Source organism: Rhyacophila brunnea, unplaced genomic scaffold (assembly GCF_057557595.1).
Source record: "Rhyacophila brunnea isolate RB1 unplaced genomic scaffold, BYU_Rbru_1.0 scaffold_23, whole genome shotgun sequence".
NCBI classification, from domain to species: Eukaryota; Metazoa; Arthropoda; class Insecta; order Trichoptera; family Rhyacophilidae; genus Rhyacophila; species Rhyacophila brunnea.
The window spans coordinates 6,141,039-6,157,421 of record NW_028232893.1 but is presented as its reverse complement, the minus strand read 5'-3'; the positions used below and the strand labels follow the sequence as shown (position 1 = coordinate 6,157,421).

The following is a 16,383-nucleotide window of genomic DNA, read 5'->3' as shown; positions in this document are numbered from 1 at the left end:
GTCCATCGTCCCTTTTAATATTGTGGTAAATAATTTCTCCCGAAATCTTGAGGAAAAGAGGTGATGGCCTAAAAATAAAATACAATGGAAAACAACGATCCCCCCACAAGAGGAGGTGGGCTGACAGGGCTCCGGCCTGGGGTCCCGGACTCAGCGATGGCCTTGCGTTGCGGCTCGACCAACTAAGCGAGACAAACACGCATCACAAATTTGCTCTCATAGTAAAAAAAATCACTATTTTGTGAATTACGTGTAGAATTTTATTTTATAATTATTTTTAGTGTGTATCTCGACTAATAAAAATGTCTATTTATCCAATATGGCGAGGGGTTGCATGTTATTTGGCTAGGTACCACAAAATGAGGTCGTGATCAGTGCTTTATAGATAATAATTCAAGTGAATTTATTAAAAATACAAAAAATCACTATGTAACCTTTAATTTTACCTCGCAAAATCATTGAGTTCTGCAGAATACCATTTGGGAAATGCTGATTTAGAGCATCAGACTGCCATTAACCTAATCGATATGTAGGTGAACCCACCAAAGATGGTGGCCTGGGGCCCACCACGATCATGAAAATAACCATAAAAGTTAAATTGGTTATTATTATTCATCATCATCATCATCATCAGCCTGAATCTATCCACTGCTGGATGAAGGCCTCTTCAAGTTGCTTCCACTTCTCTCGGTCCTGTGCATTGCGTTGCCACGTACTTCCGCAGAACTTTATCATTTCATCGATCCAGCGGCCTCTAGGTCTACCTTGTGGACGTTTTGTACTTCTTGGATACCACTGGATGACTAGATTTGTCCAACGATTGTCTCTTCTTCGAGCTATGTGTCCAGCCCATCTCCATTTAAGGCTTTTAATAAACTCTATTACATCGCAAACCCTTGTCTGCTTCCTTATCCACTCATTCCTCTTTTTGTCCTTTCGCGTTATGCCCAGCATGCACCTCTCCATACCACGTTGTGCTACTCTAAGTTTCTGGATCTCTCTTTTACTTAGGGTCCATGTTTCACACGCATATGTCATCACGGGAAGCACACACTGGTTGAACACTTTGCGCTTTAGGCACAGTGGAAGGTCACTTTTGAAGACATTATTCAGGCGGCCAAAAGCACTCCAGCCTAGCTTTACTCTGCGAACAATTTCATCAAATATACATCCATCTATAGATACTTGTTGTCCCAGATAGATGTAGCTTTTCACCTGTTCGAGCTGAGTGCCATTGATGAGGATCTCTTTTTGGCCTGCAAAGCAGTTGAACATGACTTTCGTCTTTGTTACATTTATTTTCAAACCTACTTTGTTGCTTACTTCAGCGAGTTCCTGCATTCTGCTTTGGAGGTCTTCTGAGTCTTGCGAGAAAATTACTATGTCATCGGCAAAGCGCAGATGACTCAGGTATTCTCCATTTATGGGGATCCCTTTGTCATTCCAGTCAAGTTGCCTGAATAAGTCTTCAAGGGTAGCTGTAAATAGTTTAGGTGAGATTGTATCACCTTGTCGGACTCCTTTGCTGATAGGAAATCTGCGCGATGGTTTATGGAGATTTACAGATGCTGTTGCGCTACTGTATATATTATTGAAAATATTTATATAGCGTCCAGGGATTCCTTGTTTTCTGAGTGCGTCGAGTATTGAACATTTCTTTATCGAATCAAACGCCTTCTCATAGTCTATAAAACCCATGCATAGTGGCAGTTTGTATTCCTGGTACCGCTCTATGATTTCTCTGACGACTTGGATATGGTCCATTATTATTATTAATTAAAAAGACATAGAACCCTTCATTTTTAACATCAATTAATAGGAGAATAATAAAAGTGTCGTCCAAACCTGTAATGATTTTCTTCCATCTGCAATATTCGATCTTGCAGACAAGCAACGGAGACTTCGCTGAGAGAGCTTGACGAGTGCTTGTCCCATTCTGGAGTCATCGCTTCACCGTCAGAATCCTGGAATATAAGTCATATATCAAATTAAACCAGAAACTCTTTTGAAAAACAGTAAAGAAATACATTTCAGAAGGGCATGTATTTGCTACAGTGTGGATCTTGTCCAGCAGTTCATTTTGGTATGACAGGCAGAAGCTTTATTACCAGATTTAAAGGGTTACAGATGGAGAATAGTCATATTATAAATTCAACTCACGGACCTGTGAATCTATATGACAAGGGTCAACAGCATAACTTCATGGAACAAGATGAGGTTAATAAATACCTATATGACATACTGTTAAATGATTTTCTCTTAAAATTGTGTTGATACCTTTTTAATAACACATTCGCGGATATGACGTCTATAAATGTCGTATTTTGTGACATGTGATATGACAGGACGTCCATTGACATAACATGTAATAGCTAACATGTGTCCGCGAATGTGTTAAAGATATGTTAAATCTGTAGAAATAGACATTTCTAGTGTTCAAACTTCATGCCTGACTCCCCCCATAAGCATTCTCTTTAAATCAATTATCTAAATACAATAAAATGTCATTACACCACTGTCATGTGTACGGGGCTTATCAGAAGAATTTCAAAGAATACACCACCTCATTCTGACATGATATGTATTATGCAATCATGAACAAATATTTGTAATTAAAATTTTAGCTTTAGTTATATTTGGATCGTTCTGACAACAGGTTCATAGCCCGAAACAGATGTAAATATAAATATCTCAAATATCGTAGAATAAACAAAAGTTTAATATGAATAATTCACACTTAAAATTAGGTCAACAACAATTATATTAAAAAAAAGATTTCTATAGCAAATGAATAAGATGGGTGAGTCTATAATGAAGTTGTGACAAACCGTCGGCATGGAGCAGGGTGCAGAGCTGTGTCCAGCGTCCTGCAGGAGTTGTCGTTTTTCGTTATCACTGAGCGGCGAGTGCGCCACGCCGCGTAATCTCGCTCGGAGTGATACATTCTCCGCTGATGCGCGTTCGCCTGCCGCCTGTATTACAAAAAAAAAATGGTATAATTACTTGATTTATATAATATAATCTTTAAGAATAAAGGGGTGGCTAAACCATCGTCGCAGTGGAGTAGTGGCAAAGCATCTATCTCTAAAACCATGGATCGCCACGTCTGGTAAATTATTAACAAGTAAAAGATAACAACCCTTCTGTGGATGTCCATATTGTCACCGCGTTGCGAACAGAGTATTGCTATCATTTATTACAAATATTGTCTCTCTACAGCAGTGGCGAGGGGTGGAGGTAGGCTGTTAAAATATGACATAAACAGTGCACACTAATTTTTGGCAGATATACTTATTTGTTTTCATTGAACTAATAATACAATTTGCAGATAGATGGTGCTGGTTAGTTTTTAAAATTTAATTAAACCCTGCCTAACCAAACCATAATAGTTTAGGTATGCTATGGGCGATATGACAAAAATTGGAGCTAACAATAATTATAATACCTTGATACATAAATATGATAAACTACTCTTGATGGTCGGCGATAGTAGTATTGTGTATAGAATAGATGCGCAGGTCACCTTATAAGAAGATTTCCCTGACAATGCAAAATACAGATAACGCATTGCCAGTTAAATTACTCCAGGTTGTCAAGAAGTGTCAGGTGAGTCAACAAACCTTAACGTCGGCAAGTTCCTTCCGTAAGTCGGCCATGTCTTGTGTCTGCGCCATGAGGGCCGCAACCTTCCTCTCTAATTCTTCCCTCTCCCTCTGAACTCCTTCCAGCTTCCTTCTCACCTCCTCCAGCTCTTCAAATGTCTGCTGGGAGCCTGCCACCGCGTCTGCTAGTCTTTGCTGTGAATTAAATGGAATCATTAATCAGTAATGTTGGAGTTTAATATGTATAATCGTTATACATAAGCAAAGAATTAAAGGCATCCAGATGCATAGATAATCAAGTTGAATTAACCTATTCTATGCCTCACAATATTATTATGGCAGTATCTGACAGGCCGCAGATTTTTAATGACACATGCTGAATGTAGAGCGAAGCTCTTACTAAAATCGCTATAATATTGATAACTTGTGGCTTAGTATTTCATGATTATTCAAACAGATGGCACCGTGTGTTTAATTTTTTGGATTATGCAAATCAATCGACAGTGGCTAGTAATTTGTGTTTAAAGTCGGACGAGTTAACTCGAGAAATTTGTATGTACGGCCTGTCGATCACGGCCTCATAGAGCGAGAAAACTCTGCTGAAGGCTTAGAACCGGTTAATTTTAAAGTTAAATAATATGCGATTATAAATTCCACATAACTGTTTTTAATCTTCTGTAAATGATGCCTGGTTCACAAACAATCCATTATTGAATTGTTCGATGAACAAAATGTAATTTAGTAATAGCCAATTATCCCGGCATGTACACTATGTAAGAATAATTGAGTCTATAATGAGTAAAAGATGACCAAAAGTGGTAGATCACAATAATATAACAAAATTAAAGATTAAAAAACAATGGATAGTTGACATTCCTAAAGGATTGTTCCTATTCGGGGTTCTTAAAATGCGGAATTGAGGGTTCCTGTTGCAAAATAATTAAAGGATTCAGAGGGTTCCAGAGTTGGTTCAACTCCATTTTACAGCTTTCGTTAAAATATCTCCATATTGTGAATGGAAGAAATGCAATATAAATTTAAATCTTTCTACTTGTTTCAAAAGTTTGGATAATTCAACGCTCTTTTATTACATACCTCTTGTTCTAGAGCTCCGTTGATATCGTGCAGCGAAGGGGGGATCCCGACCAATGTGGGCGGAAGACTGGCACACGTCTGCTCCGCGTTGGACACGGGCAAGGCGCTCGGTACAACTGCAGATGGCAGCCTGACGCAGGGCACCGACAGCTCGAAGACAGCTCCGCGAGGTCCTAAAGATGACAGTTCGTCGGCTGAGCTGTATTCCACCTGAAAGAGGGCAATTCATTAAAAATTTTATATAATAATACACGTCGTATTTATCATATTTTTGTCTAGTTAACCTAGACAATAAAATAAAAAAGCCGCTGTGAAAATTCAAAATTTAGAAATACTTACCTGGAGACTTCAAATCGAGGGAGAAATACAAACAAAAAAACAAATAACATGATATGTATTCATTGAATTGGAAAATGAACGGACATTTTATGTTTTTTTGACAATTGACTTAAATAAGGCTCAGAGCAACCGTATACTGAGCTACTAGAACACATGTTTGCGACGGATACTAGCTGTGACTTTAAGAGTAATGATGAGATAAGAGATCGGACCAAGCAGCCTCACATCAGGGTGAGAGTGAAGAGGCGACATTGGACCTGGCTCGGCCACATACTGCAGATGCCTGAAGAGAATTTCAACCTAGCTTGCTCGTTCTTCAAGGCAACCGGATTCCAGCATCGCAAGGTCACTAAATACTATCCACAGAGTGTATACGGCGGTGCTATGAAATACTGGCATGACCTAGAATGACACAAGAAGACTGTCAAGCCAAGGATCTCTATTCTTGGAGCCGCTGTGCGTTGTCCATATGCTCTAACTAAGGGGCGAACATGGTGAAAGAAGAAGACTAAAGAAATTGAAGCAAACTCCTCAATCATTTCTAAATAAGGCACAATGAAAAAATAATATGGACTATTTTTACAGTTCTCAGTGGCTTGCAGACTCCCTACAAGTAGCGAGAAGAAACCAAGAAAAGGCCGATAACATCTAGGAATTGAGTGCTCAAGGATCTGAATGGACAGAAAAGTTGAAATGTAAAAAAGGAAATAGTCACTACCTTGTTATTGTTTCTAGACCCCCTCAGACTGGCGACATCAGGCCTTCGGAACTCGACCGTGTCCATCTCGGCGTCCTCATTGATGCTGTCATCGTTGGCGGCAGCCCGTTCCTCACGTTTCTTCGCCTTGTCCTTGTGCAGTTTGTCCTTGGAGCCGAAAACCTTCGAGGGCTTCTCCCGCTGCGTCGGGGCCACTTTGTGGTGCTTCGAGTCCAAACTGGACACGGAAGTGGCCCCCTTGAGGGGCGGCGCTCCGTCCTGACCCTTGGAGGGGGTTTGGGGGGAGTTGTGGTGCCCCCTGCGGAACAGCGATTTGATTTTCATCATTTTGGATAACGGATGTTGCACTTTTTTTAAAAACTTTTGTATTGGTCACGCGGTGCGCGTTGGTTTTAAATTGTTACAATCGGATATCGACGGTTGATTCATGGTTTTCATGTTTTGCATTAAGTTGCGAATGCACATTTCTATTCTGAAGAAGATATTATAATTTATTATTAGTTAGAAAATATAGATTATCTTATTGTTTTTATAACATTAATACACACGACCTTGTACAAAAAAGCAAGAGCATGGTTATTAAAAAAAAAACACTAATACATGAGCCATCATATTTTCATGTGTAAATACATACCTATTATGACCATTCTAAGTAAGGTACTTGTGTGTTTATACCCAGGGAACACAAAACTAATAGGAAGTGGCTTGCCTTCTGGGTGAGGCTGTGACAAGGTTTACATTTCGAGTGTGGAAAAATATGTGATAAACCTAAACACGTGTTAAAGAATATGTTATTTCAAAAGATACTTTTGTATCATAATTAATACGCATAAAAGTTTGTCATGTAAACAAAATGCTCTTTCAATATAGGTAATATATTGGGACTTTGTGTCTCTTGAGTTTTATGTCCTGACTGTCATATAGGAATAAACTGAAACCGGCTTCAAAACATTGGTCCATGGCGAGTGGCTTTCACATTTCGATATTATTAATCTGTTGTGTATATAGCGAACATTAGGATTTAGACAACAAAAAAAAATTAAGTAATCTCGTAATTACTCGTGACTTACTAATGGATGTAGGAACTGAATAATATAAAAATGACCCTGCTCATAGACATGTGTGTTGCACATATAGATTTCGATTCTTTCGAAAACTGATGAATGTCGTTGAAAAATGAACTCTACGTACAACGCGATAAGGGTGCATTTATTGTATATTTTGTTATATTGCACAGTATTTTTGTTTGAATGCGTACATAATTATATTGTTCGGTTAATACAAGAATTCGACTTGATTCCAGCATAGTTTAAATCTCTAAGTTTAAAACTGAATAGAAAATGACGTACCTATACTTAATTGTATAATAAAAAACAATTTACGATTCGTGTCTGTTTAGTGGAAGCCAGCGGCATTTTACGTTTACAGAAACCCAGCAGCAAATTTTTTTTGAAAATAGCCGATATACTGGATTATTTGTTTGGTTAGGGTTAGATTATCATTCTTGAATTCATGAATTTTGCAACTGTTCCCGCCTGGCTTCCAGTAAACAGACTTGTACCCAATTTAGGTTCTTAATCTCAAAAGAGGGGATGAAAATTTACATGATGCCTTTTGGTTACACCATTGGGTCTATTCTATACTTATCGAACACTAAATTGATAAATAGTATCAAAGTTAGGGTAGGTTTGTATCAAAATATTAGCACTTATTGTAACAATTACACGTAGCCGGTTTTTATTGTTGCAATAAGTGCGATATTTTAACAGCAGCAAGATAGGTGCTGTTAAAATATAGCACTTATTGCAACAATAAAAACCGGCTACGTGTAATTGTTACAATAAGTGCTAATATTTTGATACAAACCTACCCTAAGTTTGATAATATTTTTCACTTTATCACTTTAGCGGTCGATAAGCATAGAATAGACCCACATGACCGGAAATTTGTACGTATGCAGTTCGCCGTTTTTACACTTCACCGTGAAATGTTGTATCGGAAATATAATATATCGTCTCTGTTCTGGCAGAACATAATAACTGGAAAATACTAGTTTTGAATAATTTGACTTTGAAGTTGTTAAAATGTTTGACATAATGGTCTATCATGTGAGTTTATTAAGTAATCGTAAAAAGGATGACTTTAAAATAAAGCCTGTTTATTTATTAAGAAGGTTTCCAGAAGGTAAAGTTTGAAATAAGGAATATTTTGGTATAACTAACTCAATATGTCATTTTTTTCGAATTAGTGTCTTCTGCCAGAACAGTGACGATATTATGGTCATACATTAAAGACCGTCCAGCCCTCTTTGGGTCGTATTGTACTGAGATACAATTGAGATAAAATGTCTAAATAAAACACGGTTCTTGTCAGTTTACAGCAGGCCAGCGGCAAACAATTTTGAAGATAGCCGATATACTGGATTATTTGTTAGGTTAGGTTCTTGAATTCATTAATTTTGCCAAAATCGGCTTCCGATAAGAAAGCTCACGGCGAACTGTGCTACGGTAAAATGTAATACATACAAATTACATGTAACCATTTTACACTGTTAGAAGGCAATCCTAGGCACACTAAGAAACTACCCATATCAATTTACCATTGTTTTAAATCTAAATATTAAATATATTATTACGTTTATATATTTAAAAAAGGTTTGTCATCACTCATCACTAATTGAGTACAGTTTATTTTAACTATCTAAAATCTAAATACTAGCGAGTATGTAGGTAAACAATTAAATAAACCTACTTATTTCAATGTATTTTACAACACTTTAAAACAAGCACATGATCAGTTATTTTCTTATCGTTATCAGTAAAGTAGTTATAACATCACTGTTATCTTATCAGCTAATTCCTTCTAATTGTTTGTCACTGCTCTACAATTCGTGATAAATTTAGACAAAAAAAACTAAGGTAAATGTACCAATTTCCGTCACTGCTCCAATTATCGGCAATTTTAGAAGAAATTCCAAAAAATAAGAATGGCAAGACTTCTATGGTTGTAAAAATGTGTTATCCGAAATCCACATTTCGTATGCGATAGAAAGATACAAAGTTTTTGTTAAATGCTTGTAAGTACTTCGTGAAATTCAATAGTTTTCTGCCACATGTCGAGTGATTTAGACCTACTGTGATATTTGAGACGAAAGCTTGACAAGTAAGTAAACATTTCGAATATTTAGTGTTAAGCATTTTAAAACGTTTTTTAAACTGAAGTATTAGATGTATGGTTATATTTTAATATTTAAATTGTTTTTTTTGCCGAAATTGTAAAATATTTTGTGTGTTTTGCGGTTAGTTTATCTAAAAATCAAGTAAATTTTGCTGCCGGTAATTGGCACCAATGCGATTTGCACTTGTTCTTATTATCGGCAAAAAGCCGATAATAGGTACAAGCGAACAAACTTTTAAAAGCACATTATTGTTGGATAGAAATTAAATAATTTAATATTTTAAAATCTTTTTAAATTATTTAAACATTAATTAATCGCCTGGCTAATTTTCGGCACACCAAATTTATATCAGGAGAATCAGAAATAATCTTTTAAAATTGAATAATAACTTTAAAAATTTGGTGTGCCGTTAATTAGCACATAGTGTGCCGGTAATAAGAGATATCGATCATTATGCAAAAATATTAAAGACTGTTATTAAATTATGTTTGATTACACAAGTAGCAGAGATTTTAGGAAGAAATACTGTTCCTTCTTAATTTAAAACTTTTTAAAATAAGATATAAATTATAGTTTACTTTATAAAATACGATTACAATGTATGCCGATAATAAGCATGAATGGTGCCGATAATTGGAACATTTTTATTTTAAGGATGAAAAGGTGCGAAAATTATACAGCCGGCAGCCGCTTTAAAATAAAATTCTTTAATATTCTATAAACAATAATAAAAATGTCAAGTGAATTCATTAAGTCAATTAGTGAACTAGTCCTGTCAAACAAAGGGTCACTGTATTCATTATTGCCAGCTTAATCTAAACATTCAGTTGTTATCAACTTAAATTTGAAAAGAAAAGAAACTCATTGTTTATTAAAATACATAATATTAAAAACGTAATTCTGTCAGTTATAAAAAAATGTCACAAGTTAGTTATTAAGTACTTAATAATTACGAAATTTCGTGAATAAATTTTTTTTTTCACTGAAAACCATTTAATGGCTATGTGCTAAGATTACCTTGTAAAACAACATGTTTTTCACATTAATAAAATAATGGATTCTGAATTTACATGAATGACAAGTAAATGAACCCTTGATTGCCATCCACTGCAATTTGTGTCATAGTACATTTGGAGTTTTTGGGTATTTCCACAACCCAAACTTTGGGTTTTGCCTCCATCAGTAAATTTGCAGGTTTTTGCCTACTTAATTGCAGTCATTAAATTTATTACTTTCCAAGAAAATAAGTATTTTGCTATTATTTATTTCGATTTATATGGATAAAAATGGCCTTTGGGACCAAATTCCATTTCGAATTACGAAATAACGAATATTTCGATTTATAACGAACTTTTTGTATGAAAAAAGGATTCTTGAGGGTTAAAATTGAATTGATTTATCGATTTTTGAATTATCGAGGTTCTAATGTATATATTATATTGTAGCAAAATATGAATGAAGACAAATACAAATGTTACTTACAAAGTAATTGTTGTACCTACATCTTTTAAACTTATGTTTTAAGTTAAGTTTTTTTAACTTTATAGAAATGTCCTGTATAAGTTTAGTTGTGCCGATAATACGAACATAAGGTGCCGGAAATTAGTACCTAAATTTAATCCAGGTGCCGATAATAGGACCAATTGGCCTTATGTTGTTAAAACTTTAAAAAAATAATAATAAACTTAAAATATTGTTGATATTGAACTTTTTTATTGTTAACAATATTTGTAAATATAAATACAAAAAAAGAAATATACAACTATATTTAAGCTGAGCCTATTATTTTAATCTCATGACCACATTTTCCTTCTGGTGCCGATAATTGGTATTATATTCGGTATATTATGATAGTACGTGGGGTGGGTAACGATCGTGGGGTGGTTATTGGACAGTAGCGAAGGGTGGAGGTAGACTGTTAAGAGCATACATAAGTGAAACGGCAAATAATTTTCAACAACAGGTCGGACGAAATTTCACACTCGTCGCCAATCGGAGAGCGGCAGTCGAGATGTGAGCACGTCAATTTGTTTCGTGATGGCGTTACGATTACGTTATAAAAAACGTTACGCATGTACTCTAAAAAGAAAACATGTCGATGAATATACTATTATTATTACGAATATTATAATAAACATAACATTAAATGGACGCATGTTGAATTTTTATGACAAATTATGTTCGGCACGCGTCATTTGCACAATCTGCTCGTCGCATAGTCACGATCTTTTTAGACCATGCCTCAGCTGGCTATACCTCAGCTGAGGCATGGTCTAAAAAGATCGTGACTAGGCGATGCGCTGATTGTGCAAATGACGCGAGCCGAACGAAATATAATTTCGTCTATTCAATTCTAAACTATATCCTAAACGCCAATTTTTCGAAATACGTGTTTTTACATCAATCGATTCTCTATGAAATTTCCAACATTTCTGTACAAACCTAAATGCATAGGATTATAATGAATTTAAGAAACAATTATTTTCATGCCACTTCTCAAGTATACTAAGTGACATTATTTGCCAATGTACCTATTGAATTTTTCATAAATTTGAAAAAATTCCCCAAAATTTATTGGAATTTGAAACACAAAAAATGATTTTTTAATATTTCGACTTTATCTATTACTATATCGAATTAAGTATAGGTTCAAAATTTCAAAATTTCGCTTTCCTGCACATTTTATGATTTGGTGTTTAGGATAGTTTAGAATTGAATAGACGAGTTGTCATAAAAATTCAACATGCGTCCTTTTAATGTTATGTTTATTATAATATTCGTAATAATAATAGTATATTCATCGACATGTTTTCTTTTTCAAGTACATGCGGAAGTTTTTTAGTCATCTTTACACGATTTAAGAATATATTCCTCCCACGCCATCACAAAACAAATTGACGTGCTCATATGTCGACTATCGCTCTCCGACTGGCAACGCAGCAGAAATTACGTCCCACGACCCACATACTGTTGAAAATTATTTGCTATTTCACTTATGTACGCTCTTAAAATCCAACATACCTAAATATTGCGCACTAAACTTTGACAGTCAAACGTACTTGTTTTCATTGAACTAAAACTACAATGCGTAGATAGTGTTTGTTAGTTTTTAAAATTCAATTAAACCCTGCCTAATCCAAGTCATAGTAGATAACAGTAAAAAAAATAATCGTTTATCTATAAAATATAAATTATAAAAGTAGTCGTAGTATAGATAAAGAATATTTTTTATCGATTGTGGTTTTGTATATTATGCAGAGATTAATGAATTAAAAAAAACTACTCAACAACTTTCGTGTTATGTATTCTTAATTCTACGAAAACAAATAAGTATGACTGAAAAAGTGTGCTCGCGTCGTGGGTCCCAGGCAATGACATTAATATGGACGAAGCATCTGGGAATAAAAACGACACTCACTTTTTTGTCGGGTCTGCCGAATGGCATAATCTGTTCTAACGCCATTACAATAAAGGTGATATTGCTATAAATTCCCGATGCTTTTTGTCGGGTCTGCCGAACGGTTCGGTTCGAACGGGTTCGCTCAAATGAACATTGACACTAGAAACACTGTTCTATCGCCATTACAATAGAGGTGATATTGCTATATATATATTCCCGATGCGTGATATCGCATAATAGAAATTGCGTGACGTCTACCTATACATGTGCGAATGTCGCTGTGCGTGAATTTACTTGCTAGCTACTGTATTGAGTGCGTTGTCCATTAATAATGTCATTGGTCCCAGGTTCGAATCTTGGGTCTGGCAAGTACACATAATGTTTTTCAATTTGTGTATGAGTCAAAGTATGGACCTAATAGGTTGAGCAAGTGGATGACATCCATTTCTCGTAAAAACAAAACTGTTTATACAAACCTCCACTCTGTGGAGACCCATATGATCCTATTAGGATCGGACTTGGTCGAAAGAAAAAAGAAATCTTAATTCAACGAAAACAAATAAGTATGACTGACAAAGTGTGCTCGCGTCGTGGGTCCCAGGTTCGAATCTTGGGTCTGGCAAGTACACATATTGTTTTTCAATTTGTGTATGAGTCAGAGTATGGACCTAATAGGCTGAGCAAGTGGATGACATCCATTTCTCGTGAAAACAAAATCTGTTAATACAAACCTCTACTTTGTGGAGGCCCATATTGATCGAAGAAGAAGCTATAACCCAGGGCCCCCCAGTAGGCAGAGGCCCAGAGTTATATTTTTATACAGTCCCTTCAGTTCCCCCACACTCGTAGGGTACAGTAGCGAAGGGTGTAGGTAGGGTCTGTGGAGGCCCATATTATCTTATTAGGATCCGCTAGGTGCCTCTGGTAGATAAAGAGTTCGCCTTCACGAAGTAAACTATATGAAGAGATGGTCTCTTGGAAGATAAGTACCTACATGCATAGCCCCCACAAAGGGGGTCTGACAGGGCTCTAGCCTGGGGGCCGGGGCTCGGTAAGGGCCCGGCGTGGCGAGTTGACCAGATAAGTGATATAAACACACATCACAAATTCTCTGTAATAGTAAAAAAAGTCGCCTGCGGTGCTACTTTACTTTTTGACCATTCAATTTTTTAAATAATTGACAGTGCGATATAGTTTTTAATTATTGTGTGTCGATACTCGGCGCAATTTTCTTTTAATAATGTTATTAAATATTTAAAATTATGTGGTTGTACGATACAATTTTTAATTGTGTATCGATACTCGACGACTCCTTAATTCAAATGAATGTATAAAAATAAGTAGTACCTATAGGGATATAGGTACAGAAAAACACAAAATATACACATCAATTTTACCGCGTACACCATTTGGAAAACGCTACTGTGTCACACTGCCTTTATTTTTAGCGATAGGTAGGGGGGTCGCCAAAGAATCTAGCCTGGGAGCCCGCTTCAAGATGTGGGGGCCATGCCTACATGTTTCTAACAGTAAATTGATTTGAAAAGCCTATGATCGTATAGATACAGCCTCCTGCGATTCAGCATAGACAGGCGAATTTGCAAAACTATAAGAATGGAATTTCATACGGACAAGAATGCGGTTTATAAGAAAGAAATAAATACATAATTGATTAATCTATACCTACCGATAGACAAACCGGTTTGCTGATTGACCGAAGCAATAAAAAATACGTCAGACAAATCAATATCATTACAGTGATCAGTGATTTTACATAAGTAAGACGCATTTGGATGGACTTTTTTTCATGTAATTGAGTAGAATTAGATCATGGCAATCTAACTGGCGGCCCGCGGGCCATATACAAGTAAAACAAGAACTTCTTGTCCACGTGTTAAAACGGTGAACTAACAAGCCCCCTGTGCGGTTCCGTTTTCAAATGAGCCCAAATTGATCATTTCATTTTACGTAATTTGATGATTTTATATTAAAAATATGTCTAAAACGATCAGGAGTAATGATAGAATTATGAATAGTAAACTTTTAGTTTATTGCGAAGACCCATGTCCCATATTCGAATCATGGGTCTGGCAAATACACTTTCAAATTGGGTCTAGGACGATTATTGGCGCGGGAAAACTGGATGCCACGCAATTCGAAAATAAATGGACGTTAGGTACTTTAAAAAATATATTTAATATTTAAATTATTATATTACGATTTAAGAGTTGGTGAGAATTTAAATATGCACTCGTAAATAATGATTTAATCCTCCACATGTTTAAGTTCCAACGAATAAAGAGTTTTTATTTTTATATAAAGCTTTAGACATGGTAATTCTCAATCCGCAATAAAAAAAAAACTTTATGTTAAGAGTAAAATGAATTAAACTACGAAGTAGTAGATAGAAACTGATTAAAATTCATCGTCTACGTTCTGTTTACGTGTCTACGACAGTGCGGCGTCCAATTGTCCTGGCGTCCAGTTGTCCCATTCCCTTCAAATTTGTGTATGAGTCAAAGTATGGACTTAATAGGTTGAGCAAGTGACTAACATCCATTTCTCGTAAAAACAAAAATCTGTTAATACAACCTCCTTGAACTACGAACATTGTGTTTTTTTTATATCATTTTCATCGCCGAAGGATTACGGATCCATTACACGAACAGTCTTATGTTCGATGTTCGAACGACTACCAATTCAATAGTATACTGAATATCTGACTCTACTATGAACAGCGTTTTCAATTATTATGTTATTTCAAACGGTCCCACGTTCCGACAAAAGTTGTACAGCGCTGGTTTAGCAGCCGCGGTATCACAAAATCCGATACGCTATACTTAGGACCAAAATTATACGGTGGATTACGTGGGCATCATGATTACTGTGGGGAACGCCGGAGGGGAAATGCACCGCGCAAATAAACTACAACCGAGGTGGCAGTGTGTTCCATTTCCGGCATTTAGAAACAAAAGAATGTTTGAGCGAGCCCTCCCTTAAAGCTAGGGTAGCCACGGATTGTACATATCGCGGGAGAGTTGTAATATCGGACGTTTGAAATTAACGTCTTTTGATTGGTGTTGCTATAGCGATGAGTATAATTTTATTCTATTTTATTTCATTTAAGGGACATTTGAGAACTGGCTAGGATGTGTCTCTATCAGTGGCGAAGGGTGGAGGTAGGCTATTAAGATCCGCCATAAATAGTTCACATTAAACTTTGTTAGTCATACGTATTTGTTATCATTAAAATAAGACTACAATTTACAGATGGTGTTGGTTAGTTTTTTAAAAGTCAATTAAATCCTGCCTAAGCCAAACCATAATAGTTTTGGTATATTTTGGGCGATACGACAAAATTGTGAACACTTTTTCATTCACAGATACTTATTTGTTTTCGTTGGATTAAAAATACATATTACACATATTTGTTGGTTCATTTTTTTAAATTCATTAAACCCTGCCTAAACCAAATTACAATAGATAAAGAATATTATTATATCTATAAAATATCCAAGTTTATATACCTATAGATAGATGAGTATTTATTTTACTTGGATTAGGCTGGTTTAATTGAATTTTAAAAACTAACAAACACCATCTACAGTTCTACACATTGTAGCTTTGTTTGATGAAAACAAATACGTTTGACTGACGTTTAGTGTGCAATATTTATGTCGGATCTTAACAGCCTACCTCTACCCTTCGCCACTGGAACATTATGATACCCTATCTTTTCTCATCGTAGAAATTAACATGTCACGGTTATAATTTTTTTTAAACAAAAAAAAAACATAAGTACACTTCGTAAAATATATTTGGCAAACTCTCAATTGAAGTTTACAATTGACTCGTTTTTTTAAGAAATTATTTCATAATACGTATTTTAAGAAGGTTATTTATTTTATATTATTTTATTACTATCTCAATACCCATTCTTTCCCAATAATTTATTGTATAACAAAAAATCTCGGTCATCCTAACTAAACGTTTAAATGCCACTTCCCCGAGGGGAATAAAACGAAATGGCAGTCGGCCCTCACAACTCCTG

General features: G+C 35.6%; 1 protein-coding gene across 2 annotated transcripts in view; it reads right to left on the bottom strand.

Moving 5' to 3' along the window:
• spdi (sperm antigen with calponin homology and coiled-coil domains split discs) overlaps window positions 1-16,383 on the bottom strand; it is a 179,299-nt gene that overhangs the window by 49,990 nt on the left and 112,926 nt on the right. For both annotated transcript variants that reach the window (XM_085950770.1, XM_085950771.1), the window contains exons 5-9: window positions 5,755-6,052; window positions 4,698-4,907; window positions 3,621-3,797; window positions 2,829-2,972; window positions 1,846-1,964 (exon numbers count right to left, since the gene is read on the bottom strand). In XM_085950770.1, the coding sequence (XP_085806896.1) occupies window positions 1,846-1,964; window positions 2,829-2,972; window positions 3,621-3,797; window positions 4,698-4,907; window positions 5,755-6,052 (948 nt within the window). The remainder of the gene's footprint in view (window positions 1-1,845; window positions 1,965-2,828; window positions 2,973-3,620; window positions 3,798-4,697; window positions 4,908-5,754; window positions 6,053-16,383) is intronic.